Raw genomic sequence first — 14,606 nt, forward strand, 5'->3', positions numbered from 1 at the left:
GTGCGGACCCCCACACCCCTGCAATGCCCCCACACGAGGCGTGTGCGGACCCCACACCCCTGCAATGCCCCCACAAGAGGCGTGTGCCGACCTCCACACCCACCCACGAGGCGTCTTTTCTCTGTGGCTGGGTGGGTGAAGATGTCAAAGTGTGGACACAAGGGGTCTTCCTCTGATCAAAACACACTAGTGGGTCCTTCTGCACAGCACTGTCCAGAAAGCTTCCTTCCCATGGACCCCGAGAACAGAGGTGCTTGAGGGAGCAGTTTATAAACGGGTCCCCACGAAAACTGGTCAGCACACATGCCACCTACACAGCCGCCCCGGGATCATCAGTCAGCGACTGTGGTTCTGGGCATCACTTCCTGCGCCTCTCGCTCTGTCAGGTGACCCTCTTTGCTCTGTGAACATGGAGGCCTCCCTGCTTTACTTCACAGGGCGTGCGCTTTTACGGCTCACTGCAGAAGGCTTCAGACCTCCACTCCCCTGCCCTCCCCAGGCATCTCCCTCTCAGATCAAGGATCAGAGCTGCCCTGGGGCTTTCTATTCAGGCCCAACTGCTCTTCGCGCACTACTGGTCTTCACTTCTGGCTGTGCGAGAAGACTTTGCAGCAGTCAAGAAATCAAAAGATGTGCTGCGCTGGGAAAATCCACTGTCATGAACCTCTCCAAAGTGCTAAGGAGCAAAGGTATCACTTTAAGGACTAAGGTGTGCCTGCCTCAAGCCTTGGTATTTTCAACTGTTTCCTATGCAACTGGCCAGTGAAGGAGGATGACAGAACAGATGCTTCTGAGTACAAGAGCACTGAAAATCCCGACTATCTAAAGGACAAATCTGTCTCTGAAGAAATGAAACTAAGGTGCTCCTTCAAGGCAAGGACAGAAAGATTTTATCTCACCTGCTTTGAGCATGCTGACAGGAGGGACTAGTCTTTGGAAAATGACATCATGCTGGGAACGATGGGGGATCATGGAAAGAGAGGACAACCCTCAAGGATGAACTGACCCAGTGACTGCAGTAGTGGACTTCAGCGTGGTGGAGACTGAGAGGAGCAGGCCAGGGCAGGGACTGGGTGTGCGGGCACAGGGCTAACTGCACAGCACTGAGCACCAGGCGACTTACCAGGTCATAGACAGGAACTGCAGGATGCAGAACAGCATGGCCAGCCCCTTCTTATGCCACTAACAACAGAACAGAGGAGCACAGTCAAGTTCAATTCCTGACCTTCAACAATGAACATGAGACATTCATTTATTTCAATGTTTGTAATATAATTATAAAGCAGTTGCTCTGAAGCTTAAATCTAAACGGAGCACATTTCCTTCTAAAAGGCTTTGTGTCTGTTCACGCAAATACTGAGAAATATTTTTAAATGTTGCTGAAATAATCAAACAGACCCCCAACATCAACACTAACAGTCTTTAAAGCGCATGTCAACTTTTCTGTGACAGCCGGAGCCCCACGAGAACTGTGACCCCGAGGGGGCTCGGCACTTCAATCATTTCAACATATTCCTTCTTCTAGTTACTTTGGGAGAAAAACAGAATTTTATCATGATCTTTTGGAATAATATAGTCTGTTCTTATGTGTTTAGCACTGAGAATTCCTTGTCCTTCCTGATTTTAATTTTTTATTCATTTACTTCTATTTCATCTACTGAGCTGATGTGCCCACAAGGACTCTGCAGGCCAGTGGCCCTGCCCACAGGGCTTCCAAGGCTGCACTCTCCATGGACTTGGCTGCCTCACCTACTCCTGGAGCAGCTAGGGGGTTCTGAATGCTGACCTTCCACTTGGCAGGGACGGCGTCAGCCCTGAGCCATGAGGACTCCCACAATGTTCACAGGCGAGCATATGTTAAAGTTTAAGAGGGGAACGGAGGCGGGCACTGAGAAACGTGGTGTGAGGGACGCCTTCTGTAACTCAAGTTCAGGCCTTCCTTTATCTAAACTGAAAATAAAGCCGGAGATCTTTTTGACAGAATATCACTAAGACAGATCCCACGCTACCTTCTCCTCTTTAAACTAGTCATTCTTGGTTGCTCAAGAATGAAGTGAAATCCTTCCAGGAAGCCGGCGAGGTGCAATCAATCAAGCTAAGGCAGAGGCAGGGTGCCAGGAAGGACAGGGAGCTGAGGAGCCATGATGTGAGGACAGGGGCTCCCGTGAGGACAGGGGCTCCCAGGAGGACAGGGGCTCTCACGAGCCCAGCACCAACAATGCTCAGCTGCAGCTGAGAGAAAGGTCAGTGGTCTGAGGCCGAGCACCAGCTGCAGGCGGGAAAGGGTGGCAGTCAGCTCCTGTAGAGACGTCCACGCTGTCAATCCTCCGCTGCTCTAGTCTGTAGTTTCTCCTGTAGAGACGTCTGTGCTGTCAATCCTCTGGGATCTAGTCTGTGCCACAGGGCTGTGACACATCGGCAATCGGTTTAGTTGGGCCTTATCTGTCCCTGTTTGCTCATGTTTTGTTTTCTGGTTTCTTTTTTAACACTTGCTTCTCCTCAATGAACTTGCCCTACAGAATCCCATCACAGCCACACGAGGGGGACCCAGCCGTGGGGGGAGGCAGACCCCAAGCAAGAGCTCCCTGAGGAGGACAGTCTGCTCACGCAGACAGCAAGTCTGAGCCTGGCTTTGCCAACTGACCTCTCCTTGGCTCTGGACAGTAGAGCAGACTGCATGTCCAGCCGCTAACTGACGTCACCATATCCAATGCTGGAGATGGGGGAACATCGGGAGTCCAATCAGGGGACTTCTGGGCAACAATGTGAGGTCATCTGACCTCCAGAAACCACACGGCCCCTGGCTGAGGACTACTCAGTAAAAAGCCAACTCATTTAAGGTAACTTACCCAGAACACAGCACACAGGGTGAAGACGAAACACATCTGGACAGAAAAAGAGAGCAGACAGGTTACCTATCTAAGGCTTTCAGTACCTGATGAGTCTGGGTACTCAGCCTGCCACGTCCATCCACGTATGAGGCTGCGTAACACAGACAAGGACAGGGATGAGCTTGACCTCACTGTCGTCTATGGCAGGAGCATGGCTGACATCGGGAATCCTGACCCCGTCCAGGAGACAGGATGCCTGGTGCTTCAGTGGCCGGGCTGTGCCCAGTACACACCGGACAGTGTCCAGGAGACAGCACACCCGGTGCTTCAGTGGCTGGGCTGTGCTCAGGCGGATGCGTCACACTCGGTCATGACCACCGACACAGCGTAAGCACTTCGTCACTGAGCCCGGCCTCACCACATCTCCTGGGGAGCAAACACCACTCCACACCTGTGACAGCCCTCCTGACCACTGGCCCTTTCTGGGGTCACCAGCAGCAGATATGACGGGCAGCACAGGGGAACAGGAAAGCCCTCAACGGAAGCTCAAGGCCCAGTGCCTGAGATCCAGTGACCTCTCCCACCGGTCTGGTCCTCAGTGTGTTTCTAAAGGACAACATGACCAACCGAGTCTGGAGGGCCTGTCCCCACTGCCTCGGTGTCCTGTGCTGCTGACAGTCATGGGAGGAAGACGGAGCAGGACGACCCTCAGGCTGTGGTCATTCCAGCAGAGCCCATCTGAGCAGTGGGGTTGAGGGGAAGCAACAGAGCCCTGGAGCAGCATGGCCAGCATTACCCAGGCCATAGCGGCAGAAGCCCGCCTGCCCGATGCTCCGGGACCAGTTGACATGTGTAGCGCTCTCTCAGTTCTGCGTCATTATGTAACAGAAAGCTGAGACTGGCTAAGTTCAGAGTCAGGTGTGAGCACATCTTCAATTCAACAACTCAAGTAAAATCTTAACAGAAACAGGTAGCAGACTAATATTATGGGACAATTTTTCAACAGAAAGTTAAATGACATTATGCATGCTGCTAACATCGGGAGCACTGGTGCAGGGAGCTTACTATTAACCCGGAGCTAAGTGGTTCGAATCCGCTGGAGGCAAAAGATGCTAACCCGCCAGCTGCTTCTCAGGAGAAAGACGGACAAGGTCCTCTCGTGTGATTTGTTGTGGTTGTTGTTGACTGCCCTTGAGTCGAGCACGACTCACAGCACCATATGAGTAAAAGAACTGAAGCCTTTCTACAGCTATTGTCGTTTCTCAACGTTCACAGAGTTTCCAGAGGCTGTTTGGAAGTGGATGCCACTCCTGTTAGTGCCTCTGAAAGCTCGCTGGTGGGCCAGCCAGGACACAGCACCTGATGGTGATCAGACAATCCCCTGGAAAGGTGTAATGAGGCTGAACAACAGAAACATAATAAAATAAACGAAAAAGAAAAGTCTTTTCTCTAGACAGGAAACCAAACACGTTCCAGCAAAAACATTTTTGTCCTTATAGAAAGTGTTCTGTCCTCAGTTCTGTTTGAAAACCAAGCATCAGCAGTTGAAAACAAGAACACACACAACTTTAAATTGAGCACAGTGCTTTAAGACGCATATAACCAAGAGATGGAGTGAGGACTGGGTCCTCTGTCCATACCCACACTCAGCCAAAGACCCCTTTTCTTAGCACAAGCAGGGGCGTTCACATGCACCCTAACTGAACCTGGGCTGGAGGGCACATGGAGGTACCCCGAGGCCATCCCAACAGAGGCCCCTGCCCAGCCAGCAAACAGGAAGGGCAGGAGACTGACTGTGAAGTTCACGCCAGGCCTCCTGGACTCGGGTCTGGACAGACCTCTTTTCGGGCCCTGTTTTTTAAAGAGTAGAACTAAGGGCCTATTCAGAAACCACACACAGGACGTAAGAATGCAAACCCACGCAGTGTCCATTCCTACTTGCGGTCCTGGGGTCAGTCAGCGCTCTGCAGCAGAAGGCAAATTTCACCGAGCCGACAGTGCTGGCCGGAGTGGAACAATCCCACGGCTTTGCCCAGGGCCTGGGAACGGAGCTGCCCGCGTGCCCAGTGAGACATACCAGCAGCACAGGCATGGAGAGCAGGCCATCATTTGCAAACAAGACTGCAGAGCAGCTCAGCCCAAGTACCAGGGAAAGCAAGGCCTGACTCACCAGCATGAGGATGGTCGCCAGCAATCTTGTCGTCTCAAACATCTTCTTCAGCTGCTTCACGGGCCCCATCAGAAAGCAGGTACTGTTTGAAACAAGCAGGAGACATGAGGCCTGGGACCACCAATCTGCCTATGTTACATGCACAGCTTAAAAATAAAAAACAAACGGGGTATTGTTTAACTTAACAAAAGTGTTTAGGGCTGTTGTGCATAGGGTCGCTATGAGTCGCAAACGACGCGACGGCACATAACAACAACAAGAAGAACAGTCTCATTTATTAAGTTTCCTACGATACATAAACTCGGTTCCAACCTGTCATCCCCAGAGTCCATGAGTCGTGGCCAGCTCAAGGGCCCTAACCACCACCACCAGCCCGCTGCCACGGAGTCAACCTCAGCCCTGAGAGCAGAGGACGACAGCCAGCACTGCACTCGGTACAAGCACACGTCACTCCTGCCACTGGGAGGTTCAAACTGCCAACCTTGTCGTTACGAGCCAGGATCTTGGCCACTGCGCTTATCAGAGTTCCTCTGAGATTATGTATGTTACCAACTACAGTCGAGTCAGAAATGCCTCACAGCTGACCCTCCAGTGGTTTCAGAGGCAGTAAATCCCACAGGAAGTAATGGCCTAGCCGTCCCCCCCAGAGCAGCTGGTGGGAGTCAAACCACACTCCTCAGTGCTGGCAGCACAATCAGGACTGGAGGAAGGTTCATCGAGGACCTGCACTTGATGAGACCATCTCAGGAGATGAGGCATTTGCTGCAGAAGGTCAAGGACTGCAGCCTTCAATATGGACTGAAGTTCAACATCAAGAAAACAAAGTTCTCACCACTGGGGCAACCGGCAGCATCGTGATGGATGGAGAAGAGACTGAGATTGCTGATAACTTCAGTTTGCTTAATTCCACAATCAACACCTTGGCACCAGCAGCCAGGAAATCCAAAGATGAACTGCATTGGGAAAGTCTGCTGTCAGGGACCTCTCTAGAGTACTGAGGAGCAATAATATCAAAATGGAGACTAAGGTGCACCTGCTCCAGGTCATGGTCTTCACAATTACTTGCTACACATGAGAGGGCTGGACCATAATTAAGGATGATAAAAGAAGGACTGATGCCTTTGAGACATGGTGCTGGAGAAGAATGTTGAATATACCGCGGACTTCCAAGAGCACAAACAGGTCTGTCTTGGGGAGGGTGAAGCAGGCTGCTCCCTGGAGGATAGAATTTTGAGGCTCCATCTAATATGCTTGGGGCACATGGCCAGGAGGGTCCAATCCTTGGAGAGGGACATCATGCTTGAAAGGCATGGAGGGACAGCACAGGAAAAAGAAGACCCTAGGTGCTGGCACAATTGGAAAACTATCTGCAGAAAACTCAAGCAAGATCCACACCTCACTCCGTACACAAAAAGCAACTCAAAGTGGATCATGGACCTAGAACTAAAACCAAGGACTATAAACGTCATTAAAGAAAAGCCTGGGAGAATTCTAGAAGTCCTAATACACAACATAAACAGTCTTCCAAGCATCCTGAAAAATCTACAACCAGGAAAGAATAAAATAGATGAATGAGACCTTCTAAGAATCAAATGCCTCTGCACATCCAAAAACTTCTCCAACAGGGTAAAAAGGGAAACCACAGATGGAGAAAAAATATTTGGTAATGACATGTCAGATAAAGGACTTACATCTAGAATTTGTAAAATATTTGAGTACATCAACAAGATAAAGGTAAATAACCCAATTGAAAAATGGGCACAGGATATGAACACATACTTCTTCAAAGAAGACATTCAGATGGCGAACAAGCACATGAAGAAATGTTCAAAATCCCTAGCTCTAAAAGAGTTGCAAATCAATACAACTATGAGATATCATCTCACCCCAGTAAGAATAGTAAAATTTAACAGATCAGCAAACAACAGATGCTAGTGAGGTTGTGGAGAAACTGGAACCCTTATTCACTGTTGGTGGGAGTGTAAAATGGTGCAACCACTATGGAAGGCTGTATGGCACTTTCTCAAAAAGTTGCAAACAGAAATACCATTTGACCCAACAATTCCACTACTGCGAATATACCCTAAATAAACCATAACCGCCATCCAAGCAGATATATAAACACCCATGTTTATTGTGGCTTTGCTCACAATAGCAAAGAGTTGGAAACAACCCAAGTGCCCATCAACAAACGAATGGATACAGAAACTCTGGTATAGTCACACAATGAAATACTATTCTGCATTAAAAACCAAGGAACTCGGTGAGCTCTGGTGGCCTAGTGGTAGGAAACTGCACTGCAATCCCAGAGGTGCGTGGTTCAAATACGCCAGATGCTCTGCTGAAGAAGGAGGAACAATCGCCTCCTGTACCAGTCAGATCCAATTTGAGGGTACACACATAAAAAAAAAAAAAACACAAACAAAAAAACCAAAAACAAAAACAAGGAACTCTTGAAATATTATAGAAAATGGGTGACCCTGGAGTACATTATGCTAAGTGAAATATCCCAGGCACAAAAGGACAAATATTGCATAGTGCCACTGTTGTAAAACAGGACTGACATTGGGGATGAGAGAAGACTGTGAAAGATTGGATAAATTATGTATACTGCATTGAAACAGATGAGGGAGAGAACTGTTTAAAAGGGATATATGATTAGGTATTATTGTCATGAGAGAAGTCCAGAATGAAGGCTGCACAGTGGAGTGGACGTGGGGGGAGGGATTGTATAACAATGAAAGAATTTTTCTTTTACTTTTCAAAGAAAAGAGCAAATGGGGGGGAGTGGGCAGGGAGAAAAGTGCAACAATGAATGACTGGAAACCCTAAATCTCTGTAAATTTTCATTAAAATTAATAAAAAAAATTAAAAATAAAAAAAACACACCCAAAAACAACAACAACAAAAAAGAAAACATGACCCTCGATGAGATGCGTTAACTCAGTGATTGGGGTAATGGGATTAGGTCTGTGGGAGACGATTAGATTGGCTCAGGATAGGGTAGGTTTCAGAGCTAGTGTACACACAGGGTCACTGTGAGTCGCAGGTGACTCGATGTCACATAACAATGACAACACCACCCTAATGAGCTCCCTAATGTTATGTGCAGAGGGACAGAAATACCTCTTACGAGGAAAATGCTTGTTAAAGAGGCAAACTGTGCTAAGAGCAACAAACATATTATTCTGCGGCACCAAACTTAAATCCATACCTGGCTAACGCAGAAATGTTTCCAAGGGTATAAAACACCGCGAACAGCTTCATGCCCTGGGGAAGCCACAGCAAGCCGGTTCCCTAAATAAGGAGATTATACTTATTTAAAATAATCCCAGCACGTTAATGGCTTAAAAGATAAATTTGCTACCATAATACCACTAAGAAGATGTAAACGCTACATAGTAACAAGCTACACTATAATTTGCTAGTATAATCTGACCATTTAATTTATTGGCCACACACACACACACACACACACACACACGACACAAACCAGCTGTAACAACATCTCCTTGACTTGTGAGTAATCTCACTTTATGTAAATATTTTATAAAATATTTTATGTAATATTCTTTTTAAACAGCAGTTTTAGAAACCGGCCCAAGCCAAGTCCTCTGGCGGCGTCTGAATGCAGTGCACCTCCTGGCAACTCCCCCATTAAGGCACGAGCAGGCTGTCCCAGGCTGCACTGAAGCAGTGCAGGGACTTTGTCTACAGCGCCCCTGGGCAAGTTTATTCATTCAGGGGGACCACACAGGCCCAGAACTGCCCCTCAAGGTGGCCCAAGGATCCCCGAGGGCACAGTGGCCGCCCGCCTGCCTGCTCACTGAAGGGTTGGGGTTCAAACCCTCAGGGTCTGCATGGTGGTAAACTCTAGCAGCTAGACCATCACCCCTTCTTCCAGGGAGCAGCTGGTGGATTTGAACCTTGTGGCAGAGAAACACCTAGAAACCTCTCTAAGTCACTTACCCATTTTATTCCCAGCTGTCAATGTTTTCAGAAAGAAAACTTTCTTCAAATGGGCAGAATCCCTAAAACACACATTTCGACGTCTTTCCTGATCTCTACACCTTTATTTCTGAAGGCACGGGGTTTGAACCAAACCCCACAGGAGACTCTCTTCCTGGGCAACTCACATCCTCTGAAACCTTGCTGGAGGGTCAGTTATGAGTCGGGTCCAGCATGACAGTACATAACAACAATAACCCTTTTATTTCAGGTGATAAAACCGTGATGGTTTTATCCCTCAGCGGAAGGAGGCTGCTTGCTGTTAAGGGAGGAGTTAGCCATGGTCTAGTGTCCACACACGCGGAGTGAACTTACCAGGATGGAGCAGAAAATGCCACACACGAAGCAGATGGCAAACCACCTCAGCCTGGTGGAGAAGCTGAGGGAAGAGGCGTCCAGGACCTGAGGGGAAAGAGGGGTTCCTGTCTTTAAGTGCCCAATGGTCAGCCTGAGTATCTTGGGGACATCAGGCTCAGGACCTGTCCCTGTCGGAGCCCAGGGTGCAGGGCCAGGGCCAGGGTACTCATAAGGACACATCCCTGGTCCCTGAATGGTCCCAGGCTGCAGGGCCGGGTGAGGGTGGTCTAAGGGGACCACATGAGGCATGAGGGAGCAGGACAGAGAGGGGATGGAAGAAGCGTCCTTGGTTTCAGCCACTCTCCTGGGCCTCAACGGGCACAGCAGTGTCACCCAGGCCAGCTCCCCCTCCAGTGGTCAATGGTGCAGGCTGGGCGTGTGAAGAGCAGCAGGGGCAGCATCTCTGACCAGGAAGGGGCACCTGACAGAGGGTCCAGCTGTTCCCTTGTAGAGAATTTCTCGAAAAAGGAAAGAGGTGCAAGCCCGACTCTGGAAAGCCTGGGCATGTCTTCAACCATGAGGAAGACAATGGTTTTCAAATGATCATGAACTACAAAAACAATATTGCTCTATGATTGCAAATTCTAACCAAATTGCTACATAAATTGTTGAAACTTACTCTCCTAATGACGCTAGCAGAGTACCCACAACAGGTGTTTTTTAAAAGAAATATAGAAAGTTTCTATTCGGAACTTTACCTTTCTAGTGTAGCTTATCAAGTCACACAGAAATAATACTATGCGCTGGCAGTGTACGTGTGAGGGTACTAACAGAAAAACAAGGTTTTATACACAACACCTCCAAAGAGCTCTGGTTCCACTCCTTACCTTGATGGATCAATCCAGAAGTCCTTAGGCAGCATGAAAATAGATAAAAACAACTAAATGGTCTGCTAATTAAACTCGCATCACCTTTTGACACATTTTAAATTATTTCCATTTATTTCACATTATTTCTATTATCTGTTTATAGTAAAATCCATTACTTTATTTTAAACAAAGAATAAGAGCTTGTCTAAAAAACATTCTGTGTTCACTCTTTTCTGACCAGGAGGGATAACCATCAAGTATGTTTTAACCACAGAGCAGGGTAACCCCAAAGCTATACCACAGAGCAGGGTAACCCCAACATTACACTGCAGAGCAGACCCAACAGGGTTCTGGGAGAAGGCAGGGCAGTGCCCGGCATGACTGCAAACTGACTGGGGGATCAGGCGCTCACCAGGATGGAGAAGGATTTGAGAAGAGAGGCCAATTCCTCATTTCTGCTTTCTTTATGAGTTAAATCACTGTTAAGTTCAAAGGTTGGTTTGCATTAGCCACTCTTTCCTTCCTGTCAACAACGAAATGCTTTGGCTCAATGTCTAACTCAGTGGGCACTTCTACAATTATGGGTACATTGTTGTTGTTGTTGATTGCCTTCAAGGCAAGCACGACTCACAGCGAGCCTATAAACAAAACCTCTAAAGTCCCTCTACAACTACCGACATTTCTCAAAGTTCACAGAACTTCTGGAGGCATGTTGTTTAGACCTGTCACAGTACGTTATTACTGTTATGTGCAGTTAAGTGGTCTGCGATGCATAACGACCCTATCAGCAGCTCTGAAGCCTGAGTCTCACTGACTACAACACACCAACCCTCATCGGCCCAGTCACTGTATCAATCCATCTCATCCGGGGTCTCTCTCTCCTGGGCTGTCCATCCACCCTGCCGAGCATGATGTCCTTCTCCGTGGACCGATCTCTCCTGGCCAATGCACAAAGGGGGGGGGGAAGCTTCAAAATCCTAGCTTCCAAGGAGAGACTTGGTTTCACCCTCTCCAAAACAGATTTGTTTTCTTGGCAGTCCATGGGATGTTCAAGACTCTTCTCCAGCACCACAACTCAAAGGTTATCTATTCTTCTTCTGTCACCCTTAGTCACTGTGGGTACATTATGGGCCTGGAGAGATGGTGCTGTTATTAGGGGCATCATGTTACTAGTAAATCAGGTGGAGTTCACAGTAACTTCATAAACAGAACGAAACCCTGCCTGGTCCTGCACGATCACTACGGTCTCTGTCGGCTAAAGCCAACGTCACAGTCACTGTACTGACCCATCTCACTGAAGCCCTTCCTCACCTCCTTCACTGACCCTCACTTTCCCAGAACACTGTCCTGTTCCAAGGACTGGCCCCTCCCGACCACAGGCCCACAGCACTGTCTCACCACCCTTGCCCCTCATGAGCACCCTGGCTGTATTTTCAAGGCAGATCATTTGTTCTTTTGGCAGTCCTCGGTGTTCAATACTCTGCCAACATCGTTATTCAAAGGCAGCAAGTAGTCGTCTACCATTCTTATCCCCTGTCCAACTTTTACATGCATAGGAAACAACTGAAAATGCCATGGCTTGGCTGAGGTGCACCTTAGTCTTCAATCTGATATCCTTGCACTTTATTTAGCACTTTCGAGATTCCCTTGACAGCAGGACTGAACAAGGAAATCTCTGATTTCTGGACTACTGCTTCCATAGGCTCTGACTGCAGATCCCTGTCAATGAAAGTCTTGATAACGTCAATTTTTTTTCTCCATTAAGCATGATGTTGCTTACTGGTCTAAGACAGACAGAATGCTGTTATTATCGGCCTTCTAGATGGAAACACTAATGGCTTCAGATATGATAGTTCTTAGATCTACGTTCCATGTCCTACAGGGAGGAAGGCCTCCTCCTCTATCCTGCATCACGCAGTGGCCCCGTGCTTACCAACAGCATCCAACATCCTGGTTAATAACGCATACTAAGGGACAGCGAAGCTCTGTCCCATACTTTAGCCACGTCATGAGAATCCCTTGGAAAGGTATCATGGTTGGAAAGGGCAACAAAAGAGAAGAAAACTCCCAGTGAGGTGGACCGACACAGTGAGTACAGGAAAGGACTCAAGTGTGGCAGAGATGGTGAGGGCACAGAACAGAACTGAGTTCAGGCCTGTTGGTCACAGAGTCGCTAAGAGTCTTCCTCGACTTGACAGCCCCTAACAGCAAAATCTTATACATTTCCTTGTTTGAGGGTTGGTGAGATGTCAGCATCAGAGCTTCCCTTTTTGCAAGAGGATGAGGCCTGAATGGGAGAAAGATCACCTGAACACCAGCTGTACTAGAGGAAGAGGCTTTGACTACTGGCAGAGCTCCAGCAGCCCAGCAGCCTTTGTTTTTACCTTTTATAGGATTAATCAAGAGATGAATTGCATTGGAAAATCAGCTGTCAGGGAACTCTCCAGAGTACTGAAAAGCAACGACATCAGGCTGGAGACTAAGGTGTGCCTGATTTGGGCCATAGTCTTCACAATTGTGTGCTATGTGTCAGAAAGATGGACAGTGACTAGGGATGATAGATGTCTTTGAGCTGTGATGCTGGAGAAGTGCTGAATACACCATGGACGCCTAGGAGGACAGATTTGTCCTGGAGAGGGTGAAATCAGGCTACTCCTTGGAGGCAAAGATTCTGAAGCTTCATGTGACATACTTTGGACATGCTACAAGGAGGGACCAGTTCTTAGAAAGAGACATCATGCTTGGCAGGGTGGAGGGATGGAGCAGGAGAGGAAGACCTTCTAGGAGGTGGATCGCTTCAGTGACTGGGGTAATGGGAGCGAGTGTGTCGCAGACAGTGAGGTTGGCACAGGATAGAGCAGGGTTTAGGACTCTTGTATATAGGGTTGCTATGAGTTGCTAGTGACTCGACGGCACATAACAACAACAAAAACAACGGATTACACAGGGCAGAAAGGAGGAGGGTGCTCCTTGGGTCACCTTCCCACTGGTGGTTTCTAGTCGAGCAGATTTTACAAAGGTGGGAAATGTTTTTCTGTGTAACTTGAGCTGCAAGTTCCAAAGGCAGGAACCAGGAAATAAAAATTTCTCAAAGTCATCAGGACTTGAGACTGAGCTTCAAGGTCTGATAGGCACAGGCACTCTCCTTCCCTCTAACTCACTGAGGTAGAGACAGACTCACCAGCAGTATCAGCCCAAAGTTGCTCAGGGAACAGTCACACTGTAGCTCTCACAGCTCTGCTATAAGGGCCTGGAGACACGCCACTCCATCACCTGTTCTGCCCAGCGCTTGGCCTTCTCACCCCATGGCTGGTCCAAGGGATGAACTCTCCTCCTGACTTCTTCGGAGGTCACAAGGCCCCTTTCTCTCTCTGTGATGGCTAGCTTAAAGTCCACCAGGATGGCATAGCCGACCATCTCCTCAGTTGGGCTTCATAAACCTTATTTGCATCGTCTCACCGCTTAAAGGAGCAAGTTGTCCAATCTCCTAGGTGGTCTAGCACATCTCATTTGAATAGTTTTGCCCAGTCATTTGCATAGGAACTGCTGTTGTTATGGGCCACTGAGCCAAAACCAACTCATAGCTGATCCTAGCTGATCCTCCAGGAGGTATCAGCAGCTGTAAAGCATATGCAAAGAGAATGCCCACCTTTCTCCCTCGGAAGAGTTGATGGATTCGAACCAAGAGCTGACAGCACAACTCCTTACCACCAGGCCATCAGAGCTCCCAAAGCCATGGCTGTGTTATGCTCAATGAATCAACTACAACTCAGAGACCCTATGAACAACAGCTCTGAACCGTGCCCTATCATGGGCCACCTGTCTGTGACAAACCTGTCCCCCTTGCCACAGTCACTGTGTAAATCCATCTCACCCAAGGTCGTCAAGAATTCACTGCACAACATCTGTTTATTAAATAGTCCCCCAGAGAGAATGTAAAATAGAGAAGGACTTTTGGTCACTGTTACATCATGAATCTGGAACAATGTCAAACAAATGTAGGCACTCTATTTTCTGCTGAACACACAACTGTTGTTATGGGCCACTGAGTCAACTATAATTCATAGAGATCCTACGAACAATGGCTCTGACCTACCCTATACTGAGGCAACCGCACTGTCTCTGACACATCTGCCCTCATTGCCACAGTCACGGTGTCAATCCATCTCATCCAGGGTCTTCCTCTCCTGCACTGACCCCTCACCATTTCAAGTATGATGTCCTTCTTCAAGGACTGGTCTGTCCCGGAATATGAGCAAAGTATGTGAGACAGAGTTTCAAAATCCTTGCCTTCAAGGAACAAATTGATTTCACCCTCTCCAGGACAGACCAGTTTGTTCTCTTGGCAGTCCACGACAGGTTCAATACTCTTCTCCAGTATCACAACTCAAAGGCATCAATTCATCCTCTGTCATCCTTATTAAGTGTCCA

At 48.1% G+C, this 14,606-nt stretch overlaps 1 protein-coding gene across 1 annotated transcript in view; it reads right to left on the minus strand.

Moving 5' to 3' along the window:
* SFT2D1 (SFT2 domain containing 1) overlaps positions 1 to 14,606 on the minus strand; it is a 20,572-nt gene that overhangs the window by 3,884 nt on the left and 2,082 nt on the right. The window contains exons 2-6 of the mRNA XM_006882779.1: positions 9,325 to 9,411; positions 8,216 to 8,298; positions 5,002 to 5,083; positions 2,850 to 2,885; positions 1,124 to 1,182 (exon numbers count right to left, since the gene is read on the minus strand). Coding sequence (XP_006882841.1) covers positions 1,124 to 1,182; positions 2,850 to 2,885; positions 5,002 to 5,083; positions 8,216 to 8,298; positions 9,325 to 9,411 — 347 coding nt within the window. The remainder of the gene's footprint in view (positions 1 to 1,123; positions 1,183 to 2,849; positions 2,886 to 5,001; positions 5,084 to 8,215; positions 8,299 to 9,324; positions 9,412 to 14,606) is intronic.

This window comes from Elephantulus edwardii, unplaced genomic scaffold (assembly GCF_000299155.1).
Source record: "Elephantulus edwardii isolate Elephantulus edwardi_28Jun2011 unplaced genomic scaffold, EleEdw1.0 scaffold00024, whole genome shotgun sequence".
NCBI classification, from domain to species: domain Eukaryota; kingdom Metazoa; phylum Chordata; class Mammalia; order Macroscelidea; family Macroscelididae; genus Elephantulus; species Elephantulus edwardii.